Source organism: Triturus cristatus, chromosome 1_2 (assembly GCF_964204655.1).
Source record: "Triturus cristatus chromosome 1_2, aTriCri1.1, whole genome shotgun sequence".
Classification (NCBI taxonomy): Eukaryota; Metazoa; Chordata; class Amphibia; order Caudata; family Salamandridae; genus Triturus; species Triturus cristatus.
In genome coordinates this window covers 888,963,276-888,977,494 of record NC_140580.1, presented here as the reverse complement: position 1 = coordinate 888,977,494, position 14,219 = coordinate 888,963,276, and the positions used below count along the sequence as shown (strand labels likewise).

Sequence of the window (14,219 nt, the reverse complement as noted above, 5' to 3'; positions counted from 1 at the left end):
GCACTCTGAATAAAGAGAGGTGCTGCCTGTTCTGGAGATAGGCTGATATTGCGGTCAAATGGACACGTATTGAGGTGTATGCCAGATTGCATCGGTATAGGTGTAAGAGGTAACAAATTATGTTTTGGATGGATGCGTCTAGCGGGTTAATGTCATTGTTAGTGCAATAAATTACGAACCTTTTCCATTTGGCTGCATAGCAAGCTCTGGTAGTGGGTCTTCTAGCCTCCTTAATGATGTCCATACAGTCAGGTGGCAGGATTTAGGTAGCCAAACTCTAGGACTTCAGGAGCCAGATTGCCAGGTTCAGCTGTTGCGGATCTGGGTGCTGAATCTCGCCATGGTTCTGCATCAAATGCGCAGGTTTGATCCGCAGCCTTTGATGCGGCACCACGGAAAGTTCGAGAAAGGTGGTGTACCATGGTTGGCGTGCCCATGTTGGAGCAACCAGGACGAGTGTTAGTGAGTTGTCTGAGTTTGCGTGCCACCAGTTGGTATCAATGGTGCTGGGGGAAAAGCGTACGCAAATCTGCCGGACCAGTTCATCCATATTGCATTGCCCTGCGACTGCGGATGTGGGAACCTGGCGGCAAAGCTTTGGCATTTTGCGTTTGCTTGTGGCGAATAGGTCTATCTCTGGATGACCCCACTGCTGGAAGTACGGTTGGAGTACTGATGGGTGTAACTCCCACTCGTGCATCTGGTGGCTGTGTCTGCTGAGCAGATCCGCCATCTGGTTGTCCTTGCCGGGGAGGTGTTCCGCCATGAGGAACATGTTCCTCTGAATGGCCCACTTCCACATGCTCTGAGCCAGATGAGACAACTGTGGAGAGTGTGTTCCTCCCTGCTTTTGTATGTAGTACATGGCGGTCATGTTGTCCGTCCGGATCAACACGACTTTGTTGCACAAGTGTACTTTGAATGCTTTCATTGCTAGGAAGATTGCCATCAGTTCTAGAAGGTTGATGTGCATCTTCTTTTGTTGTATTGTCCATAGTCCCTGCACTGTGTAATTGAGTACATGAGCTCCCCATCCCTGGAGAGACGCGTCCACTGTCAGTATTATTTGTGGAACAGGCTCTTGGAACAGTCGGCCCTTGCAAAGGTTTTGTGGATTCCACCAATGCAGAGAGTTGTATGCCCGACCGCTCACCAACACTAGGTCTTTTAGTTGCCCGTGAGCCTGATTCCATTGACGTGCCAAGCACTCCTGAAGCGGGCGCATATGTAGTCTCGCGTGTGGGACTATGAAGATGCAGGAGGCCATCATGCCTATCAACTGCATGAACACTCGCGCAGGAAGGGAGTGTTGGGGTTTGAACTTGGAAATCAGCATTTGCATGCTGTTGATCCTCACTAAATTTGGCTGAGCTGTGGCTGCCAGAGTGTCTATGGTCGCACCTAGGTACTGTTGTACGTGTGCGGGCTGGAGATGGGATTTTGGGTAATTTAGTGAGAACCCCAGACTGTGAAGAAGGTGAATGGTGCGGGACATGTGGCTGGCACATTGCTGGGCTGACTTTGCTTGAACAAGCCAGTCGTCCAGGTAAGGGTAGACGTGAATGTGTTGCCTCCGTAGATGTGCAGCCACAGTAGCTAGGCACTTTGTGAATACTCTGGGTGCTGTTGTCACGCCGAAGGGAAGAACCTTGAATTGGTAGTGCTGCCCTTGAACAGTGAACCTGAGATATTTGAGTGAGGGGTGAATGGGTATGTGGAAATACGCATCTTTGAGGTCTAGCGTGGCCAGGAAGTCTCCCTGTTTGAGCAGCGGGAGGACTTGTTGTAGGGTGAGCATGTGGAAATGCTCTGAGAGAATGTAGCGGTTGAGGGGTCTCAGGTCTAGTATAGGTCTGAGTGACCCGTCCTTTTTTGGTATTAAGAAGTACAGGGAGTACACCCCCCGTGCTTTGCTCGTGGACGGGTACGACCTCTATTGCACTTTTTTCCAGCATACTGAGCACTTCCTGCTGTAATAGCGCTAAGTGCTCTGAGGACATAGGACGGTGTTTTGGTGGTATTGTGGGTGGAGTGGAGGTTAATTCTAGGCAGTAACCGTGTTTGATAATATCTTTGACCCACCTGTCCGTGGTGATGGTGTTCCACGTGGACAGGAACCTTTGTAGCCTTCCCCCGACAGGTGTTATGTGGTCGGGAGGAAGGTAGAGGGCGTCACTGTTTGTTCTTGGGGGAGGACCTGGTATTGTCGTATCCGCGTCCTCTGCCCTTTGTGCTGGAGCCACGATACCCACCCCGGGTGTTTTTATCGTAGGTACTTTGTGTGTTGCCCTTGTTGTAGGTTTGCTGTGACCCCTGTCCTCTGCCTGCACCTCTATTTCCGGGGCGACGAAAGGAGCCACTCCGAAAGGTCTGCGTTTGGAGAGCCCCCATGGACTTTGCAGTGTCTGTGTCCTTTTTTATTTTTTCTAGAGTGGTGTCAACTTCTGGCCCGAATAAGTAGTCGGGGTTGACCGGCTGATTGAGGATGTTATTTTGAACCTCAGGTTTGAATCCGGAGATTCGTAACCAGGCGTGTCGTCGTAGCATGACGCTGGTGTTTATTGCTCTGGCAGCTGTATCTGCGGCATCCAGTGCACACTTAATGGATGCGTTCGTGAGAAGTTGTCCCTCCCTGATGAGGATTTCTGCTCCCTCTTTGTATTGGTCAGGGAGATGCTGGAGTAGGGTTTCTAATGTGTCATAGTGTGCGCGATCGTCGCGAGCTAGGAGCGCCTGGGTATTGGCAATACGCCATATGTTAGCTGCCTGGGCTGCAACCCGTTTGCCGGAGGTCTCGAGCACCTTGGACTCTTTGTCCGGGGGAGGAGCATCCCCAGTTGTCTGCGAGTGCGCCCGTTTGCGAGCATTTGCGACTACTATGGAATCCAGAGGCAACTGGCCTCTAATGTACGTAGGGTCCCCAGGAGCCGACCTATATTTCTTGTCGATCCTGGGGTTTATTACTCTTGCCCTGGTGGGTTCTTTGAAAATGTCCTTTGCTGGTTTGAGGACACCCTTCAACATGGGTAGAGTTTTGATATTTCTCTCTGAGGATGCGAAAGTATCCATTAGAAAATCGTCCTCGATTGTGTCAGAGTGGAGTTGCACACCATGATTTGCCACAGCACGTTCAATTAGGGCGTTGAATGCGGCAGTGTCTTCTGTGGGAGACGTTTTTGCGCCATATAGCTGCGTGTCCTGTGTATCCATAGGTGCACCTGTGTCTACAGGGTCATCCCAAGCCTGGTCAGGGTCCTGTTGGCCTTCAGGGTCCATCTCTCTGGGGTATGGGACGTCGTCACCCATATAGTCCTCCAAAACGTCGGTTTCGGAGTGCGTCGGAGAGAAGGACTGTGGATCTGGGTAGGAGGTATGGAGACGTTCGTAAAGAACTGGTTCCGAATCCGCTGGCAGCTTTTTCTTTAGCGGGATCCGGTAGGAGTCCAAAGCGTGTTCGGAAGATATTCTCCGCTTGTGGAGCATAATTCTGCCGGTGTCGGCATCGATGATGTGGGACGGTGACGTCTCTGGAGGAGAGCGTTCGGCAGGTGTGATCCTAGTGTGGGTGACACGTGTTCTTATTTCAAACATTTTGGGCGCCGTGGATGGCGGCAGGCCAAAGGTGATATGGGGTGGTGCTGGAGAAGCTTTTTGAGCTGTCTTCGGCTCGGGGCCTGACGTGTCCTGGAGGGCTGCCTTTTGTTTGATGCGTTGCAAGGACGCTGCAACTTGTCGCACCTGGAGCGCCGACGGTTCTTTGGCGCCGAGCGGTTCTGTAGAGGCAGGCGTGGGCTTCTTCGGGGCCACGGGGTCATCGAGTCGAGGAGAGGTAGTAGCCGTCGACGGCGATGATTGTGCCTTAGGTGCTGCTTTCGAAGTAGTGTGCGACGCAGCGGCCATTTTGACCTTCGTGGCCGGAGCAGATTGTTTCGGTGCCGGGTGCCGAGGTGGTTTGGCGGTACCGACGGCCTTTTTCCGTGTGTCGACGCCGGCGTCGGCTGCTGCGAGTTCGGCACCGAAGTCCCGTTTGGTGCGGTCGGTGCCGACGGGTTTTGCTGTCGTCGAAGGTGTAGTGGGCTTCGATCCGACCAGTGTCACTTTCAGTTTCGGTTTCTGTGGAACCGACACGACTTTTGGTTTCGGTTTCGATGAAGGGAATCCAGTCGTTTTGGGTACTAATGGCTGTCGCTGAATGTCCGAGGCCGGGCCCGAGGGCGGGGCCGAAGAACTGCAGGATAGGTCTTGGGTAAGGCCCGAAGGCGATCCCTCGACCGGAGCCATAGATTGACGCACTGGGATATCCTCTGTCTGTACGGGTAGGCCTTGCTCGTCACCGGAGCTATTTTCTTCGGCCCCTAAGGCCTCATCGTAGTCTCCTACCTCGGTGTCGTCTTCATCCCTGTGAAAGAGTTGTTCTTCGATGTCTTCCGATCCGGAATTGTGTTCGGAAGCGGGGCTGGAGGGTAGGTTCTCCACGCCTTCGTCCTCGGCGCTGAAGATGTTGGTCGGGGCCGGTGCCGCTTGCTGCGCTTCAAGTCTCGCTGCTCGTCGATTCCGGAGAGTCTTTTTGGATCGGAATCGGGCACAGGCCATACATGTGGATTCGTCGTGATCCGGTGAAAGGCATTTGTTGCACACCAGGTGGACGTCGACATGGGGATATTCTGCATTGCAAACAGGACACCGCTTGAATGGTGTCCTCGATTCCATCGTTGATGGTGTCGATGTCGATGCGAAAAAGTTGTTTTTGAAGTTAGTAAACTAACAAGTAACTGTCGATACCGATCGGGAACAGTACCGACGCGAACTAAAGGCCTTTTGGCCTGAAAAAAGTTTTTCCTAACTTGAGTCAAGATAAGCACATCCGAACCCAATGGCGGAAAAAAACAATCTGAGGATGGAGAGGATGCCCATGCGCACTGTGGTCCAGGGGAGGAGTCACCTATCTCAGGATACTTCGAAGACTCTTCCAGGACAACAACGTGCAAACATCCGGACCCAACACTAGGCGGCGATCTATGCACAGATATGAATTCAGCAGCCCACATGCCTCGAACCTGTCAAGGCTGATTGCGCTTATGGATATTATGAGAGCAGATTTTAATCAGCAGTGTAAATGACAACACTGCTCTGAATCACATAAGTGTTTATCCAGTTGAACATGGAAGTATCACTTTTTTCATGCACCTCCCCACAGAAGATTACCCATGTTCTTCCACTTGGGAGCACCAAGGCCCCGACAAAGATTGTAATTTGTAAATTGAAATCTATCACTTAAAGTGAGGGTGCATGAATTTACAGCAGAGCTCACTGGAAGGCTGATTCTAAGACATGTCACTGTGCAGCAACATCAAAACTAGAAAGCAGTTACTTTCCCGACCGAACAGTCCTAGAGAAGAATCCAGACTGTTTGCGATAAAAGAAAATGAACCTCAGTCATCGGCAAAGCCTAACAAAGTAAACCTCAGTATTCACTCAAAGAAAGGCTTATAGTACTGGCTGCTCAACTCTGAAGTACATTCTGGACTCGATGTTCACTTTGAGATTAGCATCCCAACATCAATGCTGAATTGATTAAGCCTTCAAGGGTTTTCCCCCCACCAAATTTCGCTCTGAGGATTTTAATACTTGCAGTGGAACAAAACCAGGGTGCGCAATGCATGGACCATGATATTTTGCACCACGTTTTGCACTTCAGAATTAAACATAAGGCAGCTCAGACCATTACCAACTCGGCTTCAGAGATGAGCAACATTATTTGTGGATTGGGAACAAACTGGACATATCGGTGATCAAGGTACAAGTTTCTCCGAGTATTCACTTTTATCAAAAAGTAAACAAAATCAAATATAAAAAAAATAGATTGCTCGCACATTTTCCGGATGCATAAATAATCCTTTTCATTTAAGCAAAATAAAGTGTCTCAATATCAGATTTACTCAAAACTGACATATGCAGTTATTATACTCTAAGAATCAACTTAAACAAAAACCTAAGTATAGACTACCACCAATATCAAATGGCCAACGGGAAGGTCAAATCTGAAGTTACCGGGACAGCTGCCTGGCAATGAAACTTGCCTATAAAGTGGACCTTGCAAATTTCCAACACTAAAACGTGAAGTGCCAACAACGAGATTGGTACATTCCATATACAGCTAAATTAGAACTTAAGGTTTAACAATTAACTGATATAGGTGGTCCTTAGAGGTCAGAGACCTGGAGGATGTAGACTTGGAGGTGGCCCTGATTCACCTAAGAATGGAGGCAATAAAATCCAGTCTGTGCCTGATACAGTTTAAATTCCTCCCTAGAGTATATTATGATAGGGACCACTTATACCGTCTGGGAAGGGTATCCTCTCGGGATGGTCTTTGTGTGGGGGAGTGAGGGGCTCATATAGTCACACACTGTAGTTACCCGGACATTCAGAACTACCGATGAGTTGGTAAGAGAACTCTGTTGGGAGGTGGGCAAGACTATTCCTCTTGATCTCAAGTACATTCTGTTGGGGATGCCAATGTCCCCAGGGAGAAACTTTTTTTTTGTAACTTGGGGCTGGTGGTGACCAAGCGAGAGATGTGACAGTACTGGGGGACGCCTGAAGCCCAGACATTGCAAGAATGGAAGATAAGGATTGATCTATAAATAGCAGTCTAGAACGTCCTTTACAAGAGCAGGGGGTACCCGCACAAATTTCACAAGGTGGGAAAGGGGAGGGGGGTTTGGGGGTAAGACATTCAGACAAACACCTCCCATCGGGAGCTGCGACTTACTGGACATAAAAAAAATGTTGCATTATATGTAGGGGCGTTTCTGTAACCTTTACTGTAATTCGTCCTATTCATGGAAATGTCATAATGCTGCCTGATTTATTCGAACGGGTGGGTGTGTGTATGCGTCCTTCGCAGTTTAATATTCACTGCATGGATTGTTTTGTTTCATACATAATGCAGCAAAGATTTAATATAATTTAAAAAATTACCTGATACAGGGTATCGGTATATATGACTATGTGCGTGCGCTACTTCATTAAACAGATTCTGAGCTAGCGAATCACACAATAAATATCCAGTATATAAATAAGGATGGAAATCTGGTAAAATTTGTCGACAAAGAAGCATATGGTGAAAGACTAATGTAAAATGATCGACAGAAAAATAGTTTTGCTCATCTAAAATACTGCTTCTAGCGGGTCAATCCGAAATCAAACGCTAATAAAAAGTGCAGTATGCTTAATTTGAGTGCAATATATTCAGTTGCAGTTGGGACACATCGGCAAACTCCTGCAGCTTCATTATACCAACTAAATGTGTACCAAAAGCCTTGGACTACCAACACCACAAGCACAATCAACAATCAACGCAAATATGCTTAACACTGTTCCACTAAGACAAATTTCAATAAAATATAAAAAAAAAAATTATAACATGCTCTTCTTGGCGCACTATGGATATTCACATGCACCCCATCATTTAGCTGTATCCAAAGAGACTAGATAGATGTTACAGTAGAAAATAAAATCCTAGTTCTGACGAAACTCATCAAAAGGAACCAGTGTGTTTGTGCAGCCAATCACTGCTCAACCCTTCAACATCCACTCAGGTTTTAATAGTTTATCTTTTCTGCCTTACCTGTGAGCTTGACTGAGCTAAAAACTAAAAATGTATATTTGTGTTCCTCTACTGATAGCATAACAATGCAAGAGTTTCAAAATAAAAATCAGTTTTGAAGAGAAAATAGGTTTGAAACTGCATGCACTATTATGCATAGAAAAGAGAATGAGGAATCTGAGCCTTTGCTGCTGTAACGTCTGCCTAGTAACCCAAACAGTAATGCCACAGTCAAGCCAAACCGCTGCACATCTTGAATGTAAGTGTGCATGTACACCTTCCAAAGATGAACCGTATTGTGTTAAATACAGTGTGGTCCATGCGGATACAGTTCTTTGTCCTTCTTAACGAGATCAGTATACATCTGATCGTATGTAGTTTTGAAATCGTAAACATTAGGCTTGTCCGGTGCTGGTCCTGGTAGTTTCACATGAGTCCCTGTTCCAAACGATCGAACATGGAATCCTCGTTTGCTGAAAGACAAAAAAGGTAAAATTGTTTTTAACATTTAAATTCCTACGAAGAAATTATACAACCTCAATATTTCAGAAAATGCGATGAAAAAAAACAAATTGTATTGAATGCAGAAATTCCAACAAGCCTTCTTAAGAACCATTTCCAGTGCCGTATTTATTTAGTAAGGAAATGGGGCCATTGAATGACTTGAGATGAGGCTTATGAAACACAAACAGCGATTCCAAATTAAATTGCACCAAATCCTTCAAGACAAGCAAGGTTATTACGCTTGCAACACTAAACAAGCAAGTTTGTGAATTTGTACCAGAGACAGTCAAAAGCTGAGGTTCACACATTTAAATCTATACAAGTTGGATGAAGATAAGCTTTATGAGCACTCCTTGAACAGTTGTTTGGCGGTCTCTCATTAACACAGTGCAAGTATTCCCGAATCGCCCACAGCAGTACTAGTAACAGTTCTAATGAAATTTGCGTATGATCAAATGCATCCCGGTGCGCAGGCAAAAAATGGCAAAGAAGTTATGTATCAATAGTATTATAAGACTCATTGCTTGATATACCCATACTGGGGGATGAAGCACTTGTGTCCCAGTGACCACAATGAAGAGTTGAAAGGTGCTGTGTCTATGTAATGCATGCTCACCACAGAGTTATTGTGTTATAGGACAAAGGGCTTAGCAGTGTGAAAGAGAAGGAAGTGCGAGAGATCGGCGTATGTAAGTGCAGATATCACAAAGCTTAGAACAGGTCAAGTCCATCAAACCTATTGTTAAAAGTTACATAGGAAACCTTTAAGTTTTTGATTGTGGCTGGCGACCGAGAGCCAAGGGTGCGGCCCTGGTGACAAACTACCAGAGTGCCAAACCTCTGGATAAAGTAGGGCTACTGGAATTGGGCGCCCTCACTGGCTTTTCTGAATCTGCTCTAACACTGTGGCTCTAAATGATTTTGGCTACTTGACACCGAGAACAAGTTACTTTCAGTAACGCCTTATCTGGTAGAAACCATCAAGCCACAGATTCCTTACCTTTGAATTTCACCAGACATCAGTCTGGATCCGAAAGAAATTCGTAAGCAGTATTCCTGTGCGTCTGCACCTATATAGGTGCCACCTCGGCACGCGGACACAAGTTTACCATTTTCCATGCCAACAGTGTGGAGCCATGAAGAACACGGACACTGGGGTGGATAAACTAGGGGCCTAAAAGATCAGCATTTGGCCAAATAATTTGTCCACGGAGCAGGAAGGCTGGTAAGGAACCTGCAGCTAGATATAGTCTACCAGATAAAGAGTTACCGAAGGTATGTAACCTTTTTATCTGATAAGCGACTTCTAGCTGCAGATTCCTTACATTTGAATAGCGACCCAAGCAATACCATCCCCTGGAGGTGGGTCTGCAGACCAATTTCACACAAGGAAGACCTGCAGTACCAAACAGGCAAAGTGCCCATCCCTGCGGACCGGACTGTCCAGACAGTAATATTTGGTGAACGTGTGCAGGGAAGCCCATGTTGCTGCCTGGCAGACCTCCAGGACTGAAACTCTGCATGCCAACAGTGGTCGCAGCTTTAGCTCTGGTGGAATGGGATTGCAAGCCTGCAGGTTGCTTCTTGGCCAATGCGTAGAAGATTTTGATGCAGAGCTCGACCCAGTGAGAGATGGTTTACTGCTGCACCTCACAACCCTTCGCACCAACACAACCCACGAAGAATTGGTCTTCCACCCATAACTCACATGTGCAGTCAAGGTAAACTGACAACTATCTTTTGAGTCCAGATGGCAGCGTTGAGTCTTCTTTAGAGAGATGTGGAGGAGTGTAATAAGTAGGCAGTGTGCTGGATTTGCCTACTTATAATAGTGACACCACTGAAGGTAGCAAGGAGGCTCTTGTGCGACGCACCACTGTCATGATAGACAGAGGTAAGGCAGCTTATATGAGGAGGTCTGCAGCTCACTCACTCAACAGGCAGATGCAATTGCCACCAGACACACTGCTTTTAGTGTGAGAAGCCTGAGGGGGCAGTTGTGGAGAAGCTCGAAAGGAGAACACATCAAAAAAGTGAGAACTAAATTAAGGTCCCACTAAGGCATAAGGAAGGGGGAAAAGGTGGCTAAGGCCCTTCAAAAACCTATGAACAAAAGGGGATTTAAACAAAGAGGGTTGGTCAGGCAGACAGAGCAGGATCCCTCAAGGGTGCCCAGAGTAGAGCCTTGTTGGGCAAGGGAAAGAATAAAGAACAAGACTTCAGAAAGGAGATCAATGGATTTTGCTTCACACCATGCCACAATTTTTTTTTACAACTGCAGGTGTATACCGTCTTAGTGGAGGGCCGCCTTGCCACCAAAATGAAATTACAAAATTTGTATGAAAGTCGAAAGCTTTCAACTGCTGCCGTTCAGTCTCCACACAAGGCGTAGCATTGACATGTCAAGGTGGAGTACCCTTTCCTGCAACAGAAGATCCACTCCAAGAGTCAGCCTGATCAGAGGACCGATTGCAATGCTCAGTAGCTCTGGATACCAAACACTCCCACGCCCAGTCCTGAGCCACAAGATTGATTTGATCTGGTCATTCCTGATCTTTTTGAGAACTCTGAACAGGGGTGGTATGCGTGGAAAGTCGTACACTCCACTCCAGACGAAAAGAGTCTCAAAGGGAGATTCGCCTTGGAAAAACCCCAACTCTCAAAAAACTGCTGACATTTCGCATTCGGATGAGGCGAACAGATCTAACCAAGGCTCTCTCCACTGCTGAAAGACCATGTGCCACCTCCGGGTGGAGAGGCCTTCGTGATCTGCTTGGCATCGACTGCTGAGTTAGTCAGCTCCGACGTTCGGAGAACCCATCGTGTGTTGACCCACAAAGTAAATGCCCTGCTGTTCCAGCAAGGTCCAGAGGAGCAGGGCCTCTTGACTAAGGGTCCACAACCCTGCCCCTCCCTGTTTGTTGTAGCACCACATGGCGGTGGTGTGGTCTGAAACCTGCACTAGCCTTCCCTTGATGGAGGGTGGAAAGATTTCAATGCCAGTCGGATCGCATGGAACTCCAGCAGGTTAATATTTAGTCCAGATTCCACAGAAGACCAGAGTCCTCTGATCTCCACATCTCCCCGATGGCCGCCCCATTCCAGGAGTGGAGCATCTGTCACTACCGTCAGCTCTGGTTGGGGAAGGGCGACAAGTCAGCCGCTGACCCAATAGCGGTTTGTAATCCACCACTGCAGGTCCTCAGTCCAGATCTCAGAGGGAACTGCAAAGTCGGAGGCTTCCCTGATGCTGTGCCCATCGAAACGAAGTCTCCCTGCATCGGGAAAGTGTTGCAAGCAGGAGGCCACGAGGCAGACAGCCTCAGAGTCTGCCTTACCTGTATCCACGATAGAGGCTTAAAAACAGATAGCCAAGCCCACCTTCAGCAGCCAGTCAAGATAGAGGAAGACACACCCAGGACCATCGTAGATACGCTGCAACCATCACCTTTGTGAACACCTAAGGGGCAATGGCAAGGCTAAAGGGGACCACGGTGAATTGAGAGTCCCCGTGGCCCAACGTAAACCACACACTGCGCCGGTTGGCAGGCAGGACGTTATATATTCCATTTAGGTTTGGCACCCTTCCTGTGGGTGAGGTAACAGCCAAGTGGCATCCTATCGCTCCAAGTCCGAACAATTGCCCTGGTTGCAATGCCCCAGTGGAGTCTGTAGCCAACATGTTTGCATGCCCCGCTTATGCGCAGCCCAGGGACAAATTGCTCAAACTGGGCTGCCGACAACTGGGCACTTAGAAGCACCAGGAAGCACTGCGCATACTGAAGTCTGCCAACAGGCCCCGCTTTGCCTGCGCAGTGGCAACGTTTCTAAGCCACATGTGGGGCATTAGAAGGAAGTTTCGCACGAGAGCACGTTAGCAATGGCCAGGTTCACCCTTAGTCAAGAGTTGTTTTCGGGCCCCAGTTACTGAACCTATGTGAACTTCAATTGCACTAGACGTATTGCACAAGCACTTTACTGCAGATTGATTGTACAACCAGATTGTTATGGGGAGGCTCTAAAGTTATCAACCTGTTTCTGTGTACGAAGTTTTATTTTATACACCCAAACCGCTGTAAGATCGTGCTAGCTCCAAGCTTTCTATTTTGTAACTGTGATATCCTCTGTCCGATGCTTTTATTACTTAGTTTCTTCTAATATATTTTACAGTAGTTTTTAACCAACGATTTCCATTTTCAGGTCTCGCCTGAGCCAGTGCGCATGCGCTTCTCTGCGAGGCTTCTAGTAAGGACTTTCAACTTGACCACATGCTCGTGCGTGTGCTTTTTTTGTTGTTGCTCACACGCCATTGGCCTTTGCGTGAGTCTCTTAGAAAGACAGCACGCAATTGGCCAAAGGTGGGTGCATGTCCCGCCTTCTCTCTCTCCCCTGGTCTAGGGAGCTCGGGAGCAAGCAGCAGCGCGGCCAGGTGCCAGCTGCATACCTTAAATTCCTTGCAGTGCACGCGCACCACGCTTGTTCAGGACTTGTGCCCTGGTGGCTCGTAGCTTTCCTTAAGATGGAAAGTTTGGTGACCGCCTGGCGGCCAGCAACGAGTGTCCATCATCCTGACTGACAGGTTATGGAAGTGACACCAGAAGAGGAGGCGCCGAAGCCCACGCTGTGTGACTCTAGCGCATAGAGCGCGAATTGAAACGATCGTGGCACACCACACCTTCTAGTGTTACTGTTGCACCAAGTGTAGTGCTTTGAAAGCCCCACCAGCTGTCCCAATAGGACGATCTGCTTGTGGGGCCTCTAGACCCATAATGGGCGTCTCACGGCTTGATGCAGGTGGGCCTCTCAGTGGGTCTGACCCCACTCTCCTAGGCCTCTTTCTTTTCGACAAGGCAGTCTCTATAAGTGGCCTTTCCACCCTCCGCTCTGCAGTCCGTGGTCTGCAGAGGCTAGCAGCGGGACAACCCCTTACCTCGCACCAGTGCTTTGAGCGGCATGTCGCTCCACATCACAGAGCCATGTTTGATCTCTGGCACTCGTCAGGGACGTGGCAGCTGAAAGCTTTGCGCTCATTTCCAATTCCCGGCGGATAAAATTGCCGGTTTCTTCCCTCACGTTTAGACACACACGGTAATTATATGTAGGGCTTTGCAAACTACCACATTGTGTGCGCTGCTCTCTGCACACTTAAATGGCTACCTGTGGATCCGATGTTTACCAGAAAAGGCTCATCACCGCCGCCATTGTGTAGAAGACATCTTAGCAGTGCCACTGTCTGGCAAATCATACGGCTAAGCAGCCATTTGGGGGGAGCTTGACACACCCCATGCTGGGATAAGAAGGGATATCCGCGCATATTCACCACCCGAGTTATTTTATCTTCAGAGGTAAGCAGCTGTGCGCCTCGAGTCCAAGCACAGCGAGACATTTCCCCCCACCCCCCCCAAGAACAACATCTGAGAAAAACTTCACCTGTACCCCCTGGATATCTGCCAGTTATATCACAGGTCCCCGGAAAATCTGTCGGAGAGCCTAGAATGCACCAATGCAGCACTACTTGGCGCTAGGTGCCATAGAACTGTCTCTCCCTATAGCGCTGCATGGCATTAGGTACAGTGCTATCTGTCCACACAATTTGCTTGCCACTACCTGATCGTCGCTTAGATCTCTAAATGCATGCAGCGCTACTTGGCATTACGTTCTATAGTAATATCCGTTCACGCTGAGCTGGCTTTAGGCGCTATAGCAATCTTCTCTTCACACAGCGCTGTGTAGCATTGAATGCTACGGTAATATCTGTTCATACACCCATGACTGACTTACGGCACTAACATTCATATATCGCTGCTTGGCATTAGGCGCTATAGTAATATCCGTTCCATGCTGCGCTGTTCTGCTATTAAGCGCTTTAACAATCTTCTCTTCATGCAGTGCTTCGTAGCATTGAATGCTACAGTAATATCTGTTCATACACCCATGTCTGACTTAGTGTTATAATATATTCATATAGCACTGCTTGGCATTAGGCGCTATAGTAATATCTTTCAATACCCCCGTGTCTGACTTGCGTTGCTATAATGCTAGCGTCACAGCAGCGCTACTAGAGTGTAGGTGCTCTGATATATGTGCATACAGCGCTGCTTAG

General features: G+C 48.1%; 1 protein-coding gene across 1 annotated transcript in view; it reads right to left on the bottom strand.

Moving 5' to 3' along the window:
• Window positions 1-14,219, bottom strand: part of LOC146868230 (RNA polymerase II subunit A C-terminal domain phosphatase SSU72) — a 263,518-nt gene that overhangs the window by 161,665 nt on the left and 87,634 nt on the right. Inside the window, exon 2 of the mRNA XM_085609532.1 lies at window positions 7,942-8,085. Within this exon, the coding sequence (XP_085465658.1) occupies window positions 7,942-8,085 (144 nt within the window). The remainder of the gene's footprint in view (window positions 1-7,941; window positions 8,086-14,219) is intronic.